At 39.4% G+C, this 22222-nt stretch overlaps 1 protein-coding gene across 2 annotated transcripts; it reads left to right on the top strand.

Moving 5' to 3' along the window:
* The first annotated feature begins 63 nt into the window (after positions 1-63).
* On the top strand, positions 64-19902 carry LOC135476520 (transmembrane protein 248-like). 2 transcript variants are annotated; one of them, XM_064756563.1, is made up of 9 exons: positions 64-204; positions 5331-5490; positions 6161-6354; positions 7953-8074; positions 8924-9074; positions 11036-11204; positions 12056-12187; positions 13035-13091; positions 15747-19902. In XM_064756563.1, the coding sequence occupies exons 2-8, from the start codon at positions 5335-5337 to the stop codon at positions 13059-13061; spliced, it is 951 nt and encodes a 316-aa protein (XP_064612633.1). In that variant the 5' UTR covers positions 64-204; positions 5331-5334; the 3' UTR covers positions 13062-13091; positions 15747-19902. The 2 variants fall into 2 exon arrangements, with proteins under 2 accessions (XP_064612633.1, XP_064612635.1); XM_064756565.1 differs by lacking the exon at positions 13035-13091.
* Positions 19903-22222: the final 2320 nt, after the last annotated feature.

Raw genomic sequence — 22222 nt, 5'->3', positions numbered from 1 at the left:
ATGCGCGCGTCATTCAGAGAATCTTCACGTCCTTTACGAGACTTTACGTGGAATTTTATTCCAAGATGGCGAGTGTGGAGGAAAACAGTCGCATGGTAAACGTGAAAAAAACTAGTCTTGTTTTCTGACAAGGGCTGTTCACTTGTTTTGGCGGGCTATCATTTAACCTATAGACGTACTCACCCCAAGACTTAATTATCGTGTGTAAGTATGACGATTTGATTTAAACGTCTTGGTGTACAAAACAAATTTCAAAATGTCAACCATGTTGACACTGACAGTGCTATAGTTTTAGTTTGTAGAAGACCATGTTCTCTGCACGCCATTTGATGAACCTGGTGATACTTACAATGTAAGCGTTCGCGTTGGCTGGAAGCAATCACAGCTGAGCTGACATACATTTTTAATATGGCTATGAAAGTGAACATGTATTTCAGAATTTTGAGGAGTGGCGGAAGCGGCCGTAGCCCGAAACGTCGCACTGAGGGTGGCTTATACGCGGGTACAGCTTGCCACCCTGAGCTCGAGAGCTAAGTGGACCCGATTCCGGTATAATGCTTAAAAAGAGCTACCCCCTCATTGTATTCCGATATTCATGCGTTTGATTCGTCCTTAATACCCATGAAGTATGGCAACTCTGAGAGCTAAAATATTTACGTTCATTTTGCCTCACTTGCTACTAGCCAAGGATCTCGGCTGTGATCTTTTGAGATCGGGTTAGGCGTAGATCAAGGGTGGCTAGTAGTCCCCGCATATCAGTATATATAAGCCAGCCTTAGACCGAGGTCTCAGTCTAAATTGCCGCTTGCCTTTACATCACCATTCTCGTGTAAATCTTAGCTGAAGTCGGAAATAGGCTCATATTTAGCAGGTCACCGGCACTACCATGTTTTTAAAATCTGGGTCAGCATGCGCAGTCTTAAAGTGTGGGGTCCGTTATTCTGCTTCATAGCCTTTAGTCAGTTGCAAATTCGCACCTACGCAGTAACATAACTTTCTGTCTGTCAAAACAGTCAGTCAGCTGATCGAAACATGGTGACATCATGAAAGGTCAACCACCAAGGATCAACGACCTGATTTATTAGGTCACGATGTCGACATGGCACATGAGCGAAAAGTCACCACTGTGAATTATCTTGAATTTACTGATCGTAAAGGCTACAGAATGTGGAAAAAATTGGCAGAAAAATGGAGAATGTCTTGGTTAACATAATTTATTTGAGTTATGCCTGGTTAATACATGTATTGGTTCCTTTTGCAGCTAGGTTGTTCTTAAATACCAATATTTTAACTTGGAAGACTTCATGGCTGTGATCTACGCCTAACCCCATATTAAAAGGTCACAGCCGAGATCCTTGGCTAAAGCGGCCGATGACTATGGAGCGAAAGTTTTATTTTCAGATTGCGTGACATTGACCATAAATATACAGACATAGGCTTAATAAGGCTCAATAGGCTCAAAATCTGCCATTGGTTAGCGTGCTAGTGCAACATAATGACCCAGGAGTCTGTCACCAATGCGGTCGCTGTGAGTTCAAGTCCAGCTCATGCTGGCTTCCTCTCCGGCCGTACGTGGGAAGGTCTGACAGCAACCCGCGGATGGTCATAGGTTTCCCCCGGGCTGTGCCCGGTTTCCACCCACCATAATGCTGGCCGCCGTCGTATAAGTGAAATATTCTTGAGTACGGCGTAAAACACCAATCAAATAAATCAAATAAAGAACTGCCTTGTTTCGATTTGTGACATGCAGTATTCATTTACCTCATATATGAAGTTATTAGTCTTGATTATTGGCTGTCAGGACCAAAGTTTTCTGATAAATTAAAAATTGAAGCTATTATCCAAAAAACATGAACCATAGCAGCAAGTCAGTGCATTATTACCAAAAAAAAAACAAAGGGGACTTGACTCAGAAGTTTAACAATGTCTGTGTTTTGTTGTAGAGTGAGGTAAAACAGCCACATAGGCATATACTGGTACAAAAAATATGACTTATTAATGTGCACCTGAAGCGTTCAGCAGCAGCATGTCTGTTTGAGATTATATTAACTCTGGCGGGTAGTCCTTAGCATGTTTTACCCTATTTTTGTGAGTCGTGAATTCTTTCACATGATTTTCTGTTCAGGAAATTTTCGGGTTCAAATACTCTGTAACAGTTTACAAAAGTAAGTCTTAGGAGAGTACAGCACACATGTAAGCAGAGATACATTTTTGTTTTAATGAACATGAGGACTAAGAAATAAGATTGCACAACATTACAAGATGTGCAAAAATCAGATCCAGCGAATCAGTCCATTTCTACATCCAGTACTTGTTAGGTTAGTGACATGAGTCACCTTGGAAATGTGCACTGAACTAAAACTTGACTTATTCACCTCACCAAGCACGTGTGAATATCTTGGTGAATCATTTGGCCCTACTCAGGGAGAGTTGGCTACTCCTTTGGCATTTTCCAAGGAGGCTTTCACACAGGTAATGCGCTAAGTTCCAACCATTGCTGAGCATTTAATCGGTACTTCCAAACATAGAGCATGAATGATAGTTTCGTTAGGGTGACTCTCATTTCAAGTAGCATATAGTTGCAAGACTTGCGTTTTGAAACTTCAAACATCCCAAAATGTGTCACACTTATGGTAAGTAAACCTTTGTTGTGTTCACACGAGCATTAAAACTTCCCCAGCATAAATTAATGTTAACCAAATGTTACTACAAATTAACTGGTTAACCTGTTCTAAGGTTGGCCTAACTGAAAGTAGTCTATGACAATCACACTAATTGACAAAAAAAGGGGACATTTTCACTGTCTACCATTCTTTGGCTGCTGGCTCAATCTGTTTGTTTTAATTAAATGATTGATGTGACTAGTCAAAACACAAGAGGGATAATCCCTGGACTTTGTCACACATCTGCCTGCATTTAGGCTGACAGTGGTCATGACCTCAATGTCAGTCTTGTTAATAAGTGCACTCTGTCTGCTGATGTTTGGACTTTCATTTAAGTGAGAATATTTTCATCGAAGTGGTTTCTGATTGATAGACGATAAAAGCAGTGTGAACAATAAAAAGAGGATTATTGATGTTAACTGATGCTGAACGACTGCTTTTTTTTTTAGCTTGTCCTCCGAGTGATGTCACTAACTGACTCCCAGACATGTTTTTAACATGCCTGGGTAGATTTTGTGACCACTAAATGAACTTTGCAGAAAACATAGAAATTTAAGAACATATTGTCATCGAATACATTTCATTCTCCAGCACCTGTCTAAAACATATTTCAGTTGAAGACAGGGTACTCAATCTGTCTTAAAAGTAGCATACATGTACTTTGTTATTTCAATGAGATTAATGAATAACATGTAGATCAAAATGACAGTAATGGCTGTTGTGAGTCCAGGTATCATGAGAATTTTATCCAATCAAACACGTTGTTATCAGATCATTGCAGAGCCTAAGCTGTGACGTAGCCTTTACCCATTCACTCCATTGAGTGACATAACATAAGACAACACAGAACTACTGCATAAGATATCATTTTGAGATCGTTTATGATGATTTAGTCAAGTGTAGCCGAATAGCCATTTCACAAAATGTTGTGGAGCAGATTTGTATCATTTATGGACCAACACAGGCGTAGAATCAGTTGAGTTACAATATTCAATGACATTATCACACATTATGTCAGATAGTAGCATACTGTATCGGCACAAACTGTATTCATCTTCCTAAATACATTTTTTCTTGTTTATATTAGCATTTAGTCAGCAGTTTCTAAATAACAAATATCAGAGTCAATGCAGAATCCATTAGGTTAGCCATAGGTTTGTGGGAATGAGAAGACAGATTCAGATTTTAATTAAATCTTATGATATTTTTTTTTTCTTTGAATTAATTACAACTGAAGAATTTAAATTTTACTCCTTTGTCTTTCTCACATACAAAGAATGGTTATTCTGTTTTCTTTTATAGCAATGCCATTTTCAAGCCGAAAGTCTCTCTGCTTTCTCTAATATCTGTATCAGCACAGCTGTTATCTTAGAAGCCACTGCTACAAAATTGAAGCTTGACATCCAGCAATAGTCGATCGCCATGATCAGCCTCAGTGGTACTTAGATTTATTTCCATTCGTTCCAGAACTGAGTATGAATGTAGTTGTACAACAATCCTATTGTAAATTTGTAAACATGTAAAAAGGGTCAAAATCACCCACACAAAATCCGGAGCCTATGACCTGAACTGGGATTACCCCGTTCGCGCATCTGCAGCTAGACTACTTCTTGACTTCCTTGTAAATGATATAGGACGCCTACTAAGTCAACAGTTGAAGCAGTGGAAGAAATATTCTTCCAGTATGTCCAATTTCCGAGGAAACTATATTTGTCACTTGGGCCTTCATTCCTGCAGTCCACAACTTTTATCTGCTGTAGTCTGGTGCTTAGGCTATTATACGGAAAACACCTTTGAAGTTAGAGAGCTAGAATAAACGTGACGTCACCTTGCTCAAGATAATTGAGATGTGCTGATTGAAAAAATAATTAATGCCTGTTTAAGATACTTTGAATAGTAGTCTGTGGACATAAACAGTAGTCAGGTGCTGTCTTTCACTTTAAGCGTTAACATATGAAGAATGCTCTGAGAGTGTTGAACCTTGGAATAAAGTTTAGTGAATAAATTTCACATGAAGAAAGCATGATGTGGAGAACATTATCATAATAAGTTGACGTCGTGAATTTTACTTTTACTTTCATTTTAGTAATAACCTCTTCTGTGAATTCAATCACGTTCAGTTTGTGCAGCCTGTAACAGGTGTAGTTTGTGTGCAGCCTGGAACAGTTGTAGATTGTGTGCAGCCTGGAACAGGTGTAGTTTGTGTGCAGCCTGGAACAGGTGTAGATTATGTGCAGCCTGGAACAAGTGTAGTTTGTGTGCAGCCTGGAACAGGTGTAGTTTGTGTACAGCCTGGAACAGGTGAAATATTCAACATTATGACTTGAAGGTTTAATATATTTGCCTATAATTTGATCCTTCTTTCTAGGGTCCCAGCATTTTTGACAAAAGGAGAATATGTAAACCTGACAAAAGGAGGTACTTTCTCCTCATTAGTAGGAACTCTGGAATATAGGTCAGATTGACCATTGTTTGTTGTTACCTGTAATACGTAACTATGAGGTTGCTGGATTGCCAGAAACTATCCTTGCCAAGACAGGAAAGAACATAGGCAGCTGGCTACACAACTTAGTTTCTCCCATATTTAAATTAGGGGAGAAAAGTTCCCCCCGTTGAATTCTGCTTGGTAGACTCTTTGATGTAGTCTTACTGACTTTCACATTCCAGAACAATGGCCATTGGCATGGTGGACAATTTGAAGGGCTTTGCCCACAGCCGCCCTCCTCTGGTCATCTTCATGTTATGTCTGGGAGGATTTGCAGTTGTTCTTGTGACCTTGGCTTACTATGTGAAGGTCAAGGAGCTTACGAACCCGGATATTACAGAGGTGAGCTAAATTTAAAAATTTTGAACATATAAGTGTTATGTGATTAAATGAGTAAATTCTGGTGCGGAAAGCCTATAAAAATCAATATAATGTAGGTTTCCAAAGCAAAAACTTAAATCATCTTTTTAGAAAATGCTTATTGAATTATGATTTTGACATTACTAAGAAAGGTATGCATTTTTTTTTTTTTAGATAGTTCTGGTTGGTTATTTTGGCAACTGAAAAACATGAAAAATCAGATGTCACTTTAACCTTTAGCTTAATCTTGAAAACAATTAAGATGTCAGATAGCAGAAAGTGAAGGTTCAGGTCAGGTTATGAAGGAGCATGAATTTGTTGCAAAATCTGATGTTGAACGTTTCAGAGAAAGCAGTATAGGGCAATATCTAGTTTTAGGTCTGGAAAATGCTTGGGCTCTCAAACTACATGTAATCAAGCTGTGTTAAAACTAACAAGTACATGTAAATGTGATGGTTTACCAACAAAAAGTTAAGTTTTCATGCAAAATACTGCACCAGTGACCAGACTAACAGGTTCCCAGAAGGCGTCATTTTGTTGCATTTTATAAAATTTCTTGATGTACTCTGTCACAATGAACCTTTTTTCTGGATATGGTCCTACAAAGTGTGCTGTTTTTCTGCTGCGTTAAATTAGATCTCTTAATTATCAGGACTGGAATACATTTCTCAAGAGTTTAGGAGATATGGAGTTTTGCATAGCAGGAAACAGCACAGAATACTTGGCCATGACCTCTCCAGCAACATCAACCAGTGATGCTGGGTCAAGGTCAAAGAGGTCAGTCAGCCAAAGGGCCAAAGCCAGTAATGTCACTTCTCCTGCCCCAGTGACCTCTGACTGGAAAGGGTGAGTAACTCTGTTTATTATGTCAGTATTGCTGAAAGTTTCAAAACTTAACGTGCGGTAAATGACCCAAAGTTTCGCACGTGATTTACTGTCGTTTACTTTTGCATAGTCTGAGTTGGCCGCAAGATGACGGAAGTCAGTGATTTGCCACACCAACTCCTATTAAACACAAACAACATACTTCACGCAAGATTTCCAAAAACTACCACAATTTACTTTTACCTCATTTTCGGTAGCACTGTGTGTGAGTCCGGCATATTGGGAGACAGGATTTGTTGGAGTTGTTATCACATTAGCAGTTCCCACAACACCGTCACTTGCTATTTATCAAAATAAAATGCATGTTTGATCATTTCCTGCATACAGTTTTGTCCAGATGTGATTTGCGCGTCGCCAGAGACAGACTAGACTGCCTTTCCACGGCAAAAATTACATGATCAATGGGTAAACATGTGGAAATTTCGAGTCCTGTGATTTTAAGTGGCTTGTATCTACATGAAACCAATCTGTATGACTAAAATTTCATCCGAAGGAACCAGATTAAGTATTAAATAAGTTAAGCATTCATGGTTACCAAATATGAGCCTAAGCTGACAGTCTTTCAAATTATGCCAGAATGAACAAGAAATGTTTAATTGCAGCAGTGCAAATGCACGTGTGTAGGTGTCGCTTCATTGCAGTTTAGCTTCTGCATGTCTTCTGCTGATAGGCTTGATTTGCAAGTATTGATTTGTGGTATGCTTAATTCTGCTACAGCTTTGTTTATGGAGAGATCTACGGTTTGAAAATGGATATTTGACACAACACTCCATATGGGTAAAGGTACCAGGTAGTCATGCTTGATCTCCACAGTTTTCTCCTAAATTCCCATTTATCAGCAAATAACAATAAAACAGTCAACCTGTTGCAAAGAGCTTGTACTAAATTCATTATGATTAAAACTGAGGAAAACATAAACTGTTGGTGGTAGGAGTATTGACTAACTGCCCAGTGAAGCGTGAGCTTGTTTATTACATTCTTGAACTATCAGTATAATCCCCTGACCACCCCCCTCATGCTCTCCAGTGGCACTCATCATCAAAGGCCAGTCAGCCCAATGAATCCTGGGATACACTTGCCCAGTCCCAGGGTGAAACTTGAGGTCATTTACTGTATATGTAAAGATGTTTGTTAGAGAAATTTCTTCTGTGAAATCCATTATTTTTGGATGTCATGGTGATATGCATGTAGGTGTTTCATTCAGTTCTGCAGCACTGCTTGATGTCCTTGTGTATATGAGACAGGATCATCATACTCTCTTCATGCTGGCTTCCTCTCTGATTATATGTGGGAAGGTTACTTCCCATCATAATGATGGCTGTTGCGTGTTATATTCTTGAATCCAATCAAATAAATAAAATAATATTTTCTTGGGATTTTTTCTTGTTTTGACTTTGTCGGCCAACCTTCATCATTTACATTAGAGATAACGGGAGTTTCAGGTTCGAACGGTTCTGTTGCTAAGGATGCTTAAAGTGTTTTAGATGTAGGCATAAATGTTACTTCATGTGTTATTTTCTCTCCTTTTTATCCTACCTCATTGTTTGTGTTTGGTGTAGGAACGTATCTGTGTCGGTGCAGATGGCGGTGGAGCTCCAGCCAACGTTTGACTTCCTGCGTATCCCTCACAACGTTACTCACCTCTCCGCAACAGTCTTAGGCTCACAGCTAGGTTTTGCTGGTCAGTACAACTGTGGACTTAAAGATGATACCTTATCTCAGATTCACTAAACTGCACAAACCACCCTGGGGGCCACCGTGGCTCAGTTGGATAGCGCGCTAGGGCAGCATAATGACCCAGAAGCCTCTCACCAATGCGGTGGCTGTGAGTTCCAACTCATGCTGGCTTCCTCTCCGGCTGTAAGTGAGAAGGTCTGTCAGCAAAATGCGGATGGTGGTGGGTTTTCACCGGGCTCTGCCCGATTTCCTCCCACCATAATGTTGGACGTCGTATAAGTGAAATATTCTTGAGTATGGGGTAAAACACCAATCAAATAAATAAATAAATAAACAAACCACCCTGTTGCGTGAATTGTTACAAAACAATGGCACCTGAAATATAGTATACATGTATATGTTAAGTGGGTGAGTGTGCCAGTAACTTGCCTATTGCCAGCGGTGTAGTCGATGAAACTCAATTACCATCCCATAATTGAAATATTTTGGAGTATGGTGAATGTTTAGTTTAGTCATTTCTCCTTGGTGGAAAGTTTGTTATTTGTTTGTAGAAGGGCAGGATGTGACTGCTGGAATGTAAGTTTTCTTTGCCAGTGAAACTCATCTGCCGTATTATAAATGAATTATGCTGGACTATTGCATCAGACACTAATCAGTCTTACATATTTTGTTTTGTAATTACTCTATTGATTTGATGTGTCCATTTCATTTTGTATGATTTATATGTCAGTGCCTTAGTTCCAAATATGGCGTATGTATACTTCCTGTTATATGTTCACAGTGCTTAAATAATGTTGAAAAAATCCCCCCCCCCCCCAGCTAGATTTTTATCGCATTGTGCTTTGTTTGTCAGGTGATCTGGCTGATGCTGAACTTAATGTGACCATGGAGCTACCTTACGAGTGGAATAAAACATTGTGCCCACGAGGCACGCTGTGCCGTACTGTCACCATCCTGACCTGTGTCACCATGCAGGCTCAGGCTGGTATATTCCCTGTCACCAGGTATGTCCAAATGGGACACTCTGTGTGTACTGTCATTATCCTGACCTGTGTCACCATGCGGGCTCAGGCTGGTATATTCCCTGTCACTAGGTTTGTCCAAAGCGGACACTACTGTCATTATCCTGACCTGTGTCACCATGCAGACTCAGGCTGGTATATTCCCTGTCACCAGGTATGTCCAAAGGGGACACTCTGTGTGTACTGTCACCATCCTGACCTGTGTCACCATGCAGGCTCAGGCTAGTATGTTCCCTGTCACTAGGTTTGTCCAAAGGGGACACTCTACTGTCATTATCCTGACCTGTGTCACCATGCAGGCTCAGGCTGGTATATTCCCTGTCACCAGGTATGTCCAAATGGGACACTCTGTGTGTACTGTCATTATCTTGACCTGTGTCACCATGCAGGCTCAGGCTGGTATATTCCCTGTCACTAGGTTTGTCCAAAGGGGACACTCTACTGTCATTATCCTCACCTGTGTCACCATGCAGGCTCAGGCTGGTATATTCCCTGTCACCAGGTATGTCCAAAGGGGACACTCTGTGTGTACTGTCACCATCCTGACCTGTGTCACCATGCAGGCTCAGGCTGGTATATTCCCTGTCACTAGGTTTGTCCAAAGGGGACACTCTGTGTGTACTGTCATTATCCTGACCTGTGTCACCATGCGGGCTCAGGCTGGTATATTCCCTGTCACTAGGTTTGTCCAAAGGGGACACTCTACTATCATTATCCTCACCTGTGTCACCATGCAGGCTCAGGCTGGTATATTCCCTGTCACCAGGTATGTCCAAAGGGGACACTCTGTGTGTACTGTCACCATCCTGACGTGTGTCACCATGCAGGCTCAGGCTAGTATATTCCCTGTCACTAGGTTTGTCCAAAGGGGACACTCTACTGTCATTATCCTGACCTGTGTCACCATGCAGGCTCAGGCTGGTATATTCCCTGTCACCAGGTATGTCCAAAGGGGGCACTCTGCTGTCATTATCCTCACCTGTGTCACCATGCAGGCTCAGGCTGGTATATTCCCTGTCACCAGGTATGTCCAAAGGGGACACTCTGTCTGTACTGTCACCATCCTGACCTGTGTCACCATGCAGGCTCAGGCTGGTATATTCCCTGTCACTAGGTTTGTCCAAAGGGGACACTCTGTGTGTACTGTCATTATCCTCACCTGTGTCACCATGCAGGCTCAGGCTGGTATATTCCCTGTCACCAGGTATGTCCAAAGGGGACACTCTACTATCATTATCCTGACCTGTGTCACCATGCAGGCTCAGGCTGGTATATTCCCTGTCACCAGGTATGTCCAAAGGGGACACTCTGTGTGTACTGTCACCATCCTGACGTGTGTCACCATGCAGGCTCAGGCTAGTATATTCCCTGTCACTAGGTTTGTCCAAAGGGGACACTCTTCTGTCATTATCCTGACCTGTGTCACCATGCAGGTTCAGGCTGGTATATTCCCTGTCACCAGGTATGTCCAAAGGGGACGCTCTGTGTGTACTGTCATTATCCTGACGAGTGTCACCATGGAAAATGTATGGTTTCCAGACCGCCAGCTATTTGGATCTGTTTTACTTCACTGCTGGGCTAAAATTTTCCCAAAAATTCAAATAAGGACACGACTCTAAAAATGTTACTTATTGCTGCCTTGCTTTGCGCTCAGCACTGAGAGGTTAGAGCAAGGAAACTGGACTGGTTGGCCCGGTGTCAGTATATTGTGACTTTGTGAGGTGTCATGTCTGGTGTCTTTGGCATTATACTTCAATAGTAGCAGCACTTTTATGTAAATGTACAGGCACTGAATGACTTCTTGTTATCATATGACTGAAAAATTTGATATGTAGTAGTTAAATCCCAAGCGTACATACGTACATACACCTTTCAGTTGTTTGAGGTGCTTCCTGTAGGTTTGTTAGCATACAAGTATACCAGCCTTGTTTTCGTTTTTTCAGACGGCCTGTGTGTAACACAACCCTGGACACAGGGGTGCCAGTGGAGTATTGGGCCCAAATGGTTGGCCGTAAAACTCAGGATGATCCAAACCGTGCTTACTGCGCACAGCGTCCCCTGGTGCGTTTGCAGCACGAGCTCGACCACACCCTGTCCATCATGCTGTCCATGGTAGGTGAATTTTTGAGGTTTGGTGACCACAAATAGGTGACCGGCATCTCCCCAAGGACCATTTAGATCCCTTCATGGCCATTTAGATCCTCCCAGGGCCATACAGATTCTTACATGGCCATTTAGATTCTTCCATTTATATCCTAATATAGCTATATAGATTCACACAGCCATTTAAATCCTCACATGGCCATTTAGGTCTTTATGTGACCATTTAAATCTTACCACGGCCATTTAGATCCTGACACAGCCATTTAGATCTTTACATAGCCTTTTAGATCCCCATTCGGCCATTTAGATCGTCATGCAGCCATTTAGAACCCCATGTGGCCATTTAGATCCTAACATGGCCAATTGGATCCTTAAACGGCCATTTAGATTCTCTCATGGCCAGTTAGATCCTCACACTGCCATTTAGATCCTCACACTGCCATTTAGATCCACCCATGGTATTAAATTCCTCATGTGGCCATTTAAACCCTCACACGACCATTAAGATGCCCATGCATCCATTTAGATCCCCACGCATCTGTTTATTTAGATTATCATGCATCCATTTATTTCAACCCTCACGTGGCCATTTATATTCTCTTGTGACTGTTTACATCCTTATGTGGCCGTTTACATCCTCATGCGGCCATTTACATCCTCATGTAACCATTTACATCCTCGCATGGTCTGCTACTCAAAAATGAACTAATTTTTTTCCTTACATTCGTATAGCAATAAAACTGATCAGTGTCATCAAAGCGAAATATTCTTGAGTACAATGTAGAACACTAATTAGCCCATCAATTAACTAACCCGTAAATCTTGATCTGCTATGTTCCATGTACCTGGTTTTGTTTCAGCATGATCGTTCTGTGATCAACCTTCACCTGATGCACACCAGCTATTTCCTGTTTGTTATGGTGATCACTCTGTTTTGCTATGCACTGATAAAGGGGCGGCCCGGCGGACGGACAGTCCAGTACACAGACAAGGTTAGTTATTTTCTCATCATTATGCCTGTTAAGTGAAGCAGACTGGACTTGCGCACAGTTCCTACCAGGGATTCATACACATCGTATTTATGAAAAATTTTATCAAGTTTGTGGCTGAAAACTGAATATTTTGAGTAATAAATTTTATTTCGGCAACAGACCAGCAACCTGTGGATGATTGTGGGTTTCCCCCGGGCTCTGCCCGGTTTCCTCCCACCATAATGCTGGCTGCTGTCGTACTCAATGAAATATTCAATCAAATAAATATATAAATAAATATTTCAGCAACCGAAGTATTAATACGCCATTTGAATGTTGAAAACTGAATCCTCAAAGATAATGGCACATTATTTTCACTCTTTACCTGTTAAAAAAAAGTGGGTGAAAACTGAACATTTATTTCAGAATGTGACTGAATTGCAGCTATCAGTGGTAATGTTGTTGATGTGTTGAAAACTGGAAATTACACATCTGCTGCGTTTTGAGATTAAATTCACTCAGTTGTCTTTAATAATATTATCAACAGCACACGTAATAATTATTGCCTCTCTTACTACTGTTGAGACCAGTTACAAATGGATAATTTGTAAATTTACAGTTGAAAGGCTCAATGTCGATATGTTAGTCACTTACACATGTAAATCTCATATCAGAAGATGCAGGCAGATGAAAATATTTGAGAATCACATGCGTTAAATATCAGCTATCATTGAAATAGCAAAATTTGGCTAGTGACATTTCATTGGAATGTTGTATGGATTCTTGAATAGAAATCAGTACAGTTTGTGTATATTTTGCAGTATTATCTAGTGGATATCTGAGAATTGCGTTACATTTAATATTCTAGGTGAAGGCAAGAGGTGTAAAGTTGTGATGGTTATCATCATTGCATGGGAATAAGAAGGTACACACAGCTTGCCTCTCTTATCTATCTCAACTATCTGCTGTCAATCCTCCGCTAACAACTCAATGCTTGGACCCTTTGAAGGCACAGGGGCCGATTCTGCCTACTAAATTTTTTAAAGGTTCACATTGATAGACACATATGGAATTTCGGCCTAATTGAAAAATTGGCTCTTTGAAGTCGTCCTTTGTTCGCAAAATCCTTAACCTTTATTCTGTTCTAATTAGGACAGATATGATTTATGAAGCAAGGCTGTATATAGTGGTGGCGTGCCTTAGTGAGATCATTGCCTAATTTGCATATGCAATAAGCAGTGTTTTTTCATTGCCTAACAGTCTAAGCAGTGAGGTTCCAAGCAATGCATTCAAGCCTGGAAAATAAGTGACAGAGCAAGGACACTGTCCTACGCCAAATGTTTAGATCCTCAGATGACAAAACTGCCCTATAAACAAAATTCTAACATTTTAATTGGCCTCAAATTTCGCCAGTTACTGCTGCACACGCCAACTCCGATATCCTTCCCTGGCTGGTGCGCTAGCAAATGTGAAGTTGATATGATGGACAGTTGTGGAGATTATCAAAGAATAGACTTCTTTCATATTTGTAGTTAGATGCTTATATTCAGGGATATGTTCATGCCATTGTGCTTACTTGACTATATACATGGGGTAATCCCTTGATTAATGTCCAGGTATATGGAGCATGATAAACCTGGTTATTCCCCTTTACCTTGGAAAAGCGCTGTCTGTCACATCTGCAAATCTTGTTACTGTAGACTCTAGCTGTGCATTTGCCTCCTCAGCAAGAGGGCTGTTTAACTGCCCTTTAATGCAACAGTTCTGTGTTTTATTGGTGTAAATTTAGGCTCACCAACCCACTTTAAAGGGAAGTAAGCTTTGTAACTGATGAAACAACTCCAATCAAGTCAGTAAATAAATAAATAAAATAAATAACTGATTATTAAATGAAAACCTACTTTCAAAATCCCATAGAGTTCTTATATGTTGCTTTCTGAAAATGTTTAAAGGATTTGTCAAAAACTGTACGAACATATACAAGTATATGGTAATGTAGCAAAGTTATTGAGAATTGTAGGAGTTCTTTGGTGTCTATCACAGTTGACATCATGACACTCTCTACACGTACTTCAGGCTTCTTAATTTTCGGACTGACTGATGCGACCTAAGGAAGACTTTAGTTAAAAAATATTTATGCAGCCCAAGAAAACTTTTTTGATACTTTTATATCTTGGGACACTTTCTAACTTCCATATTAAGAAGTTAAAGCCAGGCATGTATTTCGTGAATTCTTTACGTACATTGTTAGGGCTACATAGGAAATATACTTGCTGTAATACTGTGACTGAGCTCCTGAATACTGCGTGACTGAGACATTACATTTTGTGTGTGAGAATCCTATTAAAGTTTCAATTGAGTAGGTCTGATGTTTGCTGAATCTATAAGCTTACCATTAAAGTATTCACCTGCTTCCCTCATCTTTCCTTGCAAACCCGTCCTCGGATTGTTGTTGTTGTTCTCGTAAGACCGTAAGTCTTTCTGGTTTATCTTCGTGAATAAACATGTACATGTATCACAATCAGGGCAGTTGAGTGTTATTTAGTCCGTGTTACAACATTCTCATCCGTTTGACTTTCGTAAACGTCAGTTTGAAGGATCTAATATAAAAACTAAGAGCTGTTTTATATTTAAAAAGTTCAACATTGCTGTTTGCATATTTTGTTGCAGGTATTTTCTTACAGCTTATTGTGACTCCCAATTGCCCTCCTTCGTCTTAACAAATTGTGGGATTCCCCTGGGCCTTGTCCAGTTTCATCCCACCATAATGCTTCATAATTCCTTCTCACCATAAGTGAAATATTCTTGAGTATGGCATCAAACATCAGTCAGAATAAATAAATGCAAATCAAACAAAATTGTAGCACACCTCATACCAAAATAAAGTTTAGTACAAGTCACAGAAAAACTGTTCACATGGGACCTAACTCTTAAGTTGGTTTAATAAGAATTTGCCAAAATGAGCTCATGAATTAATGGTACATGATATTGGCATTTAAGACCTGTATTTAAAAAAAAAATAATAAAGCAGTGAACATGCTGTCATTTTTTTTGTAAGTCAAGACCAAAAAATTCTTGTTGTCAAGAGTATTTAGCGTATAATCATGCAGGTAAATGGTGGTACCAGTTGTGTTATAAGGCTTATTCTAACAACTGTGTGAGAAGAAGAAAAAGAACGGTTTGTTCTGTATTTCCTGATACACTGAAGTGTGATTTGCGTATCGTTTATCGGACTTCACTTGAATCTTCAGCTGGTCTACAGTTCCTGGATAGAATGAGCATGTGATAGAAATATTCCCCATTTTACAAGCCATTATCTCCATCATGATGACACCTCATCCTGATTCTATCAATCGTCTCTTTACAGGGTACAGGAAAGGCTTTGTTTTTATTGTTTAATATGGAGGACAGAAATGACGCAGTGGTAGCATCTGATACTAGTCGTGTTTGTAGCCTGCAATATGTGGCCTTGAGATAGGACTGAAATGTTACCATTGTATGACAGATTGAGTCAGTGTTTTATTGTTTTGTTACAAACTATTGAAACTTCAGAATACATCATCATTTGGTTTCTTTTCAGGTCCCGATTCATACGTAAGGAAATGGCTCATGTAGAAGATGCTGAAAATGGAAAGTTGTACAAAAAAACGACAGGTTGGGTTATGGAAGACTTAGCATGGCAGGAAGAAGCGGAAAATGGACATAGCTGATATTCTTTGGTTCAGTTTGAAACCTAAATTAATGTGGCTGGATTTTTCACAGAAAACGGATGATCTCAATGTTGTTTCATGTTTAAATTTGCTGTGGCAATTTCATGTTTCAGATTTATCATTAACAATTGAGGGAAATGTTTTCACTGCCAGAAGAATTCATCTGGCTTGCTCAGGGCTGATAATTCTGGACAAAGGGAGGTAACTGGTGGAAGAAATGACGAAATGATGGTGTGAATAGGAATATTTGATATGTGATACAGTAGTTTCTTTCTTTTTTCATTTTTACTGACATTTTTTTTTTTCCTTTTATATATATATTTGGGAAACAGTTGATGTGTACAGTGTTGATTCAGATTCCTAAGCTACTGGAGACCTTGTCATGTAAGGACAGTGGTGTTTGAGTGCATTTTGTTTAACATTTTTTTTTTTCACATTTGCTTTCACTGAAATGGTATTTTTGTGTTTAAGGAAAAGTCAAAATGAAAACAAAAAGGAATGTATCAATGTAATCATAATCTTTTTTCGAACAATTGATGTGAAAACTCACCCTTTTTAATGTTTTGATTGGGCACAAAAAATATTCCCAACTCATGTCTAGCTTACATCTCTCATTATGTAAAATATTTATAGCATTGAATTAAAACTAAATTATAAATAGTTTAGTTGGGATCTTGTGAAGATGCGAGTATATCTTGAATTAGTGTGCATCTGTGCTCTTAACTAAAATGTGAGTACCTCTGGTTTTTGGTAACTTTTCTTCCTGGTTCATTAAGGGGGGAATGAGAATCGCTCACAGGTACAGGTAACAGGCAACCATGGGAGGTGAATCAGCTGTGACCCCGATACGTGAATCACCTGGGTGTCAGATAAGTGAATCAGTTATTTCCCTGATAAGTGAACCATTTGTGTCCCACATAAATGATTCACCTGTGTCTGAGATCAGTGAATAAGTGAAGCAGCTCTGTACCGAAATAGTGAATTAGCTGTCCCAGATTAGTAAATCAACTGTGTCCCAGGTAAGAGAAACAGCTGTGGCATATATGTAGATAAGTGAATGAGCTGTCTCTCAGATTAGTGAATCAGCTATGTCCCAGATAAGGGAAGCAGCAGTGACATACATGTAGATGAGTGAATCAGCTGTGTCCCAGGCAAGTGAATCAGCTGTGCCCCAGATAAGTGAATCAGCTGTGTCCCAGATAAGTGAATCAGCTGTGTCCCAGATAAGTGAATCAGCTGTCCCAGATAAGTGATTCAGGTGTGTCCAGATCAGTGTAACACTGATTCATATATATTTCAGAATCACATTACATTTTTGTGACCTTAAATCACTTCACAGGATTTGAATGAATTGTTTGTAGGTTTGTTTGTGTGTTTTGGATGACAACATAGGCAAATCATTTCATCACGGACAGCACCTGTGCAAGATTTTTTGTCATGTTTGTGTGTGAATATCCACGTACATTCACTTCTACGTACATGTACGGCTGTGTAGATATAGAAAAGTTAATGGGCATAGTTTGTACAGAATGTAGGCTCTCGTTTCCTAGTCAGCAATAAATACCAATCAGTTTTCAAAAGTTTAAGTTGGTTTCAGTAAGCCAGACAGCTGCCTTAGAAACTCCTGAATAATTTGCACACGTTGCATCGCTTTTTCCTGGTTTGTGGTGTGTTTGTGTTCTTGTTTGTGCTGGATCCACACAACTGATATAATCATTCAGTGTTTTATCAACATAGATGTGTGTTGAGAGAGTAAATATTGGTAAGTGCTCTTCTATGCCTGACTAGTGAAGGCAGTATGTGCTGACACCATGTGCCTGTCTTGTGCATCATGGTTGTTGCCTGATGAGTTCAAACTTCAGCTACAGTGTTTCTCATCAGTTGATTGTCAGTTGAACTTGTGCCTCAGTGCACTGTAATTTGTCAAAATCTGAGTGCGTTTTCTATCATTGGCAAATTATGCCGAAAATACATATTGACATGACTAGACATACTACAGAAAGCAAACGTTAGATGCATTATATTGTTTTACTGCTGTGGTGTGTTTTAGAGGCTGCTAGTTTCACAGGCTGCTTTCCATTTGGATAGGAACACTTCTGTTGCAATACTGCTTTTGTGCTTGAGTAAAAGTTGTTGACTATTGAAATAAAGTATTAACATTCATAGGTAACAGTAAAGGAGTTGCTGTGAAATTAAAACACTTAGATGGGCAGTATGGACCAATAGGTGTTTCACAGTTCAGCATTTATACAAAAAAAAAAAAATCAAATTTAAGGACATGTACAAGTGTAGATATTTTGACAACTTAGAAAGTATTTAACTGAGAGATAATCAGCTAAACACATTATTCTCACCTCACACTAATTGTGTGTTATCTGTTGGATTGAATTTTCTGCTGGTGTTACGGTACTTTCCATGAAGAGCTGTGTATTTGAAGTTTGTGCCACTTTTTCTTATTGCAACACAGTTTGAATTTAGGCATTGCCTTGAAACATTTTTCTGGGGTTTTTTTGTGACTATCAGAGTTGTATATACATTCCACACTCCATATTATTAGGTAACCAAGTTACCAGTTTCACAAGTTATACGCCAGTGAGGATGGTTCGTCTTAAATTTAAAGTCAAATGATCATGCTAGGCTTCAGTATGAAACTATGTGTGTACTTCTGCTCATACATATATCTTGTTTGGGGACATGTGACTTTAGGCGGTGATATTAAAATATAAGATTCCCCTGTAAAACCTTGTTTATATTCCCTGTGATTTGTAAAATATGAAATACCAAAGTTTGATGATCACGATTTCACTGGTTGGATCACACAAGTATTCGGAAATTTTGTGTCATAGAATAGTGGGTCAGCAGTAGATTTTGACAAAAAAAGCTTTTATTCAAGCCTGCCTGTTTCACTATTCATATGCCTGTGTATATATGTTATAACTACGTTGTTGTTGAACTTTTCTGTTCATTTTTTTTTTTTTTGTGTCCAGATTTGTTTTATGGTTACATCCTCACCTCTGTGTGTGAGGCTAACCAGTTCAGGATCATGTAAATACCATTGCTTGCTCAGTTTTTAATTGTGTAAGATACTATTTAATCTTCAGAATGTGGCACAACGTGACTCCAGTTAACAAATAAATAAATGTTATGAATGAATGAGTATAGAAACTCCATGATGTACATGTAAAACTAAGGTCATTATTTATGTTCTGTGGCTGTTGTTTTCCTTCTAACAGGGTTCCTCATTGGTGCTTTAAAAGAAAAGACAACAAATATCGGAAACTGAGTTATATAGGAAGAAGGAAAATGGTCACAGCGTTTTTTGGGGTTTTTTTTTGCTGATGTGCTTATTAACTCTGTAAATGGACTTTTCTATGAGGCCATCAGATTTGCCACGTTATTATTAGAGCAACAGGATGCTTAGTGTCCCGTCGCTCATACGACACACGAGTACACCACACACGTGTCCTTCAAATGCATACCAGGGTTTGTTACATAGACAAAACAAATATGCATATTTCTCAGGCTTTCATTTGCTTGCAAATGAAGATTTCCAGAAAGTGATTCTCAGAAGTGCTTAAATTTTATTTAGTGCTTTTTTTTGTTTATATGAAAGATCATTTTGGTTCTGATTGATGCGAGTGGTCGGTCTTATGCCAAAGATGACTGTGGATTGTCCAAGGAAAGTACTGTACAAGTTGTGAATGATGGATCAGTTCGGAAAAAGTTTTCCTGAGAACCCTTTTTAACTGCATGAAAGTATTCTCTCTAGAAGTGGTGGCAGACAGAAAATTTAATGCAAGGAGATCAATGTAACACCTGACTTAAGAAGAATAACATGCTGGTGAAATTTTTTTGTTCGTGAATTTGCTGTGTTTCTCCCTCTCTCTCTATTTATGTTCCAGAGAAGAAAATGCAAATTTGTATCATAAGTTAATGCTTCAAGGGGGAAATAACTGTTCAGTTTTTATATGTATCTTGTTACAGCACATGTAAATAATTATGGATTTAATAAAAGGGTTCACAAAGAATGGTGTGCATGTTCTTTGAGATGTATATTGATGTAGTCTGAATAACATTTGGTTAATGTCCACAATAAATTTATTTGGTTGTTTGATTGGTGTAAACCACTAACCTCTGGTAAGTGTGTGACTTAAAGACTTCCGTGATACCTGGGACGCTCTGAAAGCAACCTGTGGATGGTTATGGGCTCACTCTGGACCCTTCAAACCAAATGCTGGCTGCTGTCTTCTAAGTCAAATATTCTTGAGTACGATGTAACAGACTAATCAAAGAAATAAATCAAAAAGTACCTCCACGCAACACACGGTCAGTGAATGGAAGTGGCAAATGAGTGACGGAAGGAAATTTGTATATGCCAAGCCATTACCATTTGTGTTGCCTTCGTGATAAAAAGTGGTTGATGCAGGTACAGTGGTTTCCACCCACAAATTACGCTGAAGATTCTTTGATATGGTGTTTGAGTGGTGTTATTCTGTTTGATGCTCAAATGGTGTTATACTGTGTTATGCTCATAAATATTTCACTTTTTAGGTCGCCAGTATAAAGTACAATTGTAGCTTATATCGTTCCCTGAGCATCGGCGTCCATTAACAGAGAAAGCAATGTTAAACAAAATGTTGTGGGTTCCCCCGGGCTCTGCTCGGTTTCCTCCCACCATAAGGCTGGCCGACATCATGTAATTGAAATATTGTTGATTACGGCGTAAAACACCAATCAAATAAATAAATAAATCAAAAAGATTTACAGGTCTGCACACATGCAGAGCAGAATAGTCCACGGGGTATTCCAGCATTGACTCCGTATGTATATATTAAGTACTGTAAATTCCTGAATTCCTAACGGTATATTATGTATTGCAATCAATGTTAAACAACATGTTAATGTTCGTATTTTAAAAAGTATTCTGTGTATTAACCAGAAGTTTTACATGAGTATAGAGCATAATGACGTAAAGGGGATGCCCCATCGCTGATGTTCTGTGAGCATATTAATTACTGTAAATTAAAAAATCCACGATTTCAGTTCTTTATGCATTGAGCTGAAGGTTTGAGCTCTAAGTTTATATGTGCACATGTGTATATAACTATTTTCATTTGCATATTCAGTTTTACCTTTGGACATAGTTTCTGTTGTCCCATGACTGTCAGCCTGCTTCATTGGAGACATAGATTTTTTTTTTCAACACCATGCTGAGGACATCAGCCATAACGTACCATGTACAGATACACGTCCCATATTGCCTCTGTCTTTAAGGACTGGCCTGGATAGCACAGTTGGTAGAGCGTCAGCTTCTGGAGCGGTAGATCCAGGATCAATCCTGGGTCGAGTCACACCTAAGACTTAAAAAGAGGAACTTGTAACTTCCTGGCTTGACATTCAGCATGAAGGGGATAGTGCAACGACTGGTTGACCCGTATCAGTATAATGACTTGGGCGGGGCGGCTTGCTTGCCTTCGGTAAGGCGTCTCAGTGAAGCAGCACTAGATAAATGAGCGGTGGAAATCCGTCCTGCGACAAGGAGGCACATTACATGCACTCTAGGGATTCCTTGTAGTCATATGAAAAATTGTTAAGAAATTGTTAAATACGACGTTAAACCCCAAACACTCACTCTGTCTTTAAGGCGAATTGGTAGTGACCAAGTGCTTCAGGTGCTTGAATTTCAACGTCACACTTGTTCAGTATCATTCTCGGACAACAACTTTTCAAGATTTTTCTGCTTCCAACGTTCTTGGGGCTTTGATGGCAATGAGCACTCACTTGCCCTTCCATCAATATGACATCTGCCACAGGACTAGTTTGCCATCAAGATCAAATCTTGATAGTTTACTCCACTGTATAAGTGAAACATTCTGGAGTGAACAATCAAAAAAGAAAAACGAACCCCTAAGGTGAGCAGTAACCAAGGAAATATCAGTGTTTGGTAAGGTGTTTGTTAAGATTAGCTGCTCAGTCAACTTAGTAAGACCGGGATTATGGTCTTAAGTAAAATTGCAACCGGGATGCTCACCCTCATTTATCTTCATTCCATGTCTAATGTAGATAGGAAAACTCTCCAAGGCGTTCTCAGTAACAACAGGCATTTATTACACATAACAAAATGGGAGTGACCAGACTCTGAGGTCCTTACAGGTCAACTCTCTCACCTCCCTTCCCTTTTAGAAACAACCATATTTATACATACAAGAGTTTGTTTACCTAACTGTTAGTAATAGTTGCTGGTGTAATCTTGTTCTTTAATAACAAACACTGACTGATTAGTTAAATGTACATATGGTAAGTTAATCTGCTTAACTCTGCGTGTTAATATACATGAATTATTAGG

This window comes from Liolophura sinensis, chromosome 10, assembly GCF_032854445.1.
Source record: "Liolophura sinensis isolate JHLJ2023 chromosome 10, CUHK_Ljap_v2, whole genome shotgun sequence".
NCBI classification, from domain to species: domain Eukaryota; kingdom Metazoa; phylum Mollusca; class Polyplacophora; order Chitonida; family Chitonidae; genus Liolophura; species Liolophura sinensis.
Note: the sequence above shows the minus strand (reverse complement) of the source record. Positions and strands in the feature narration are given on the sequence as shown.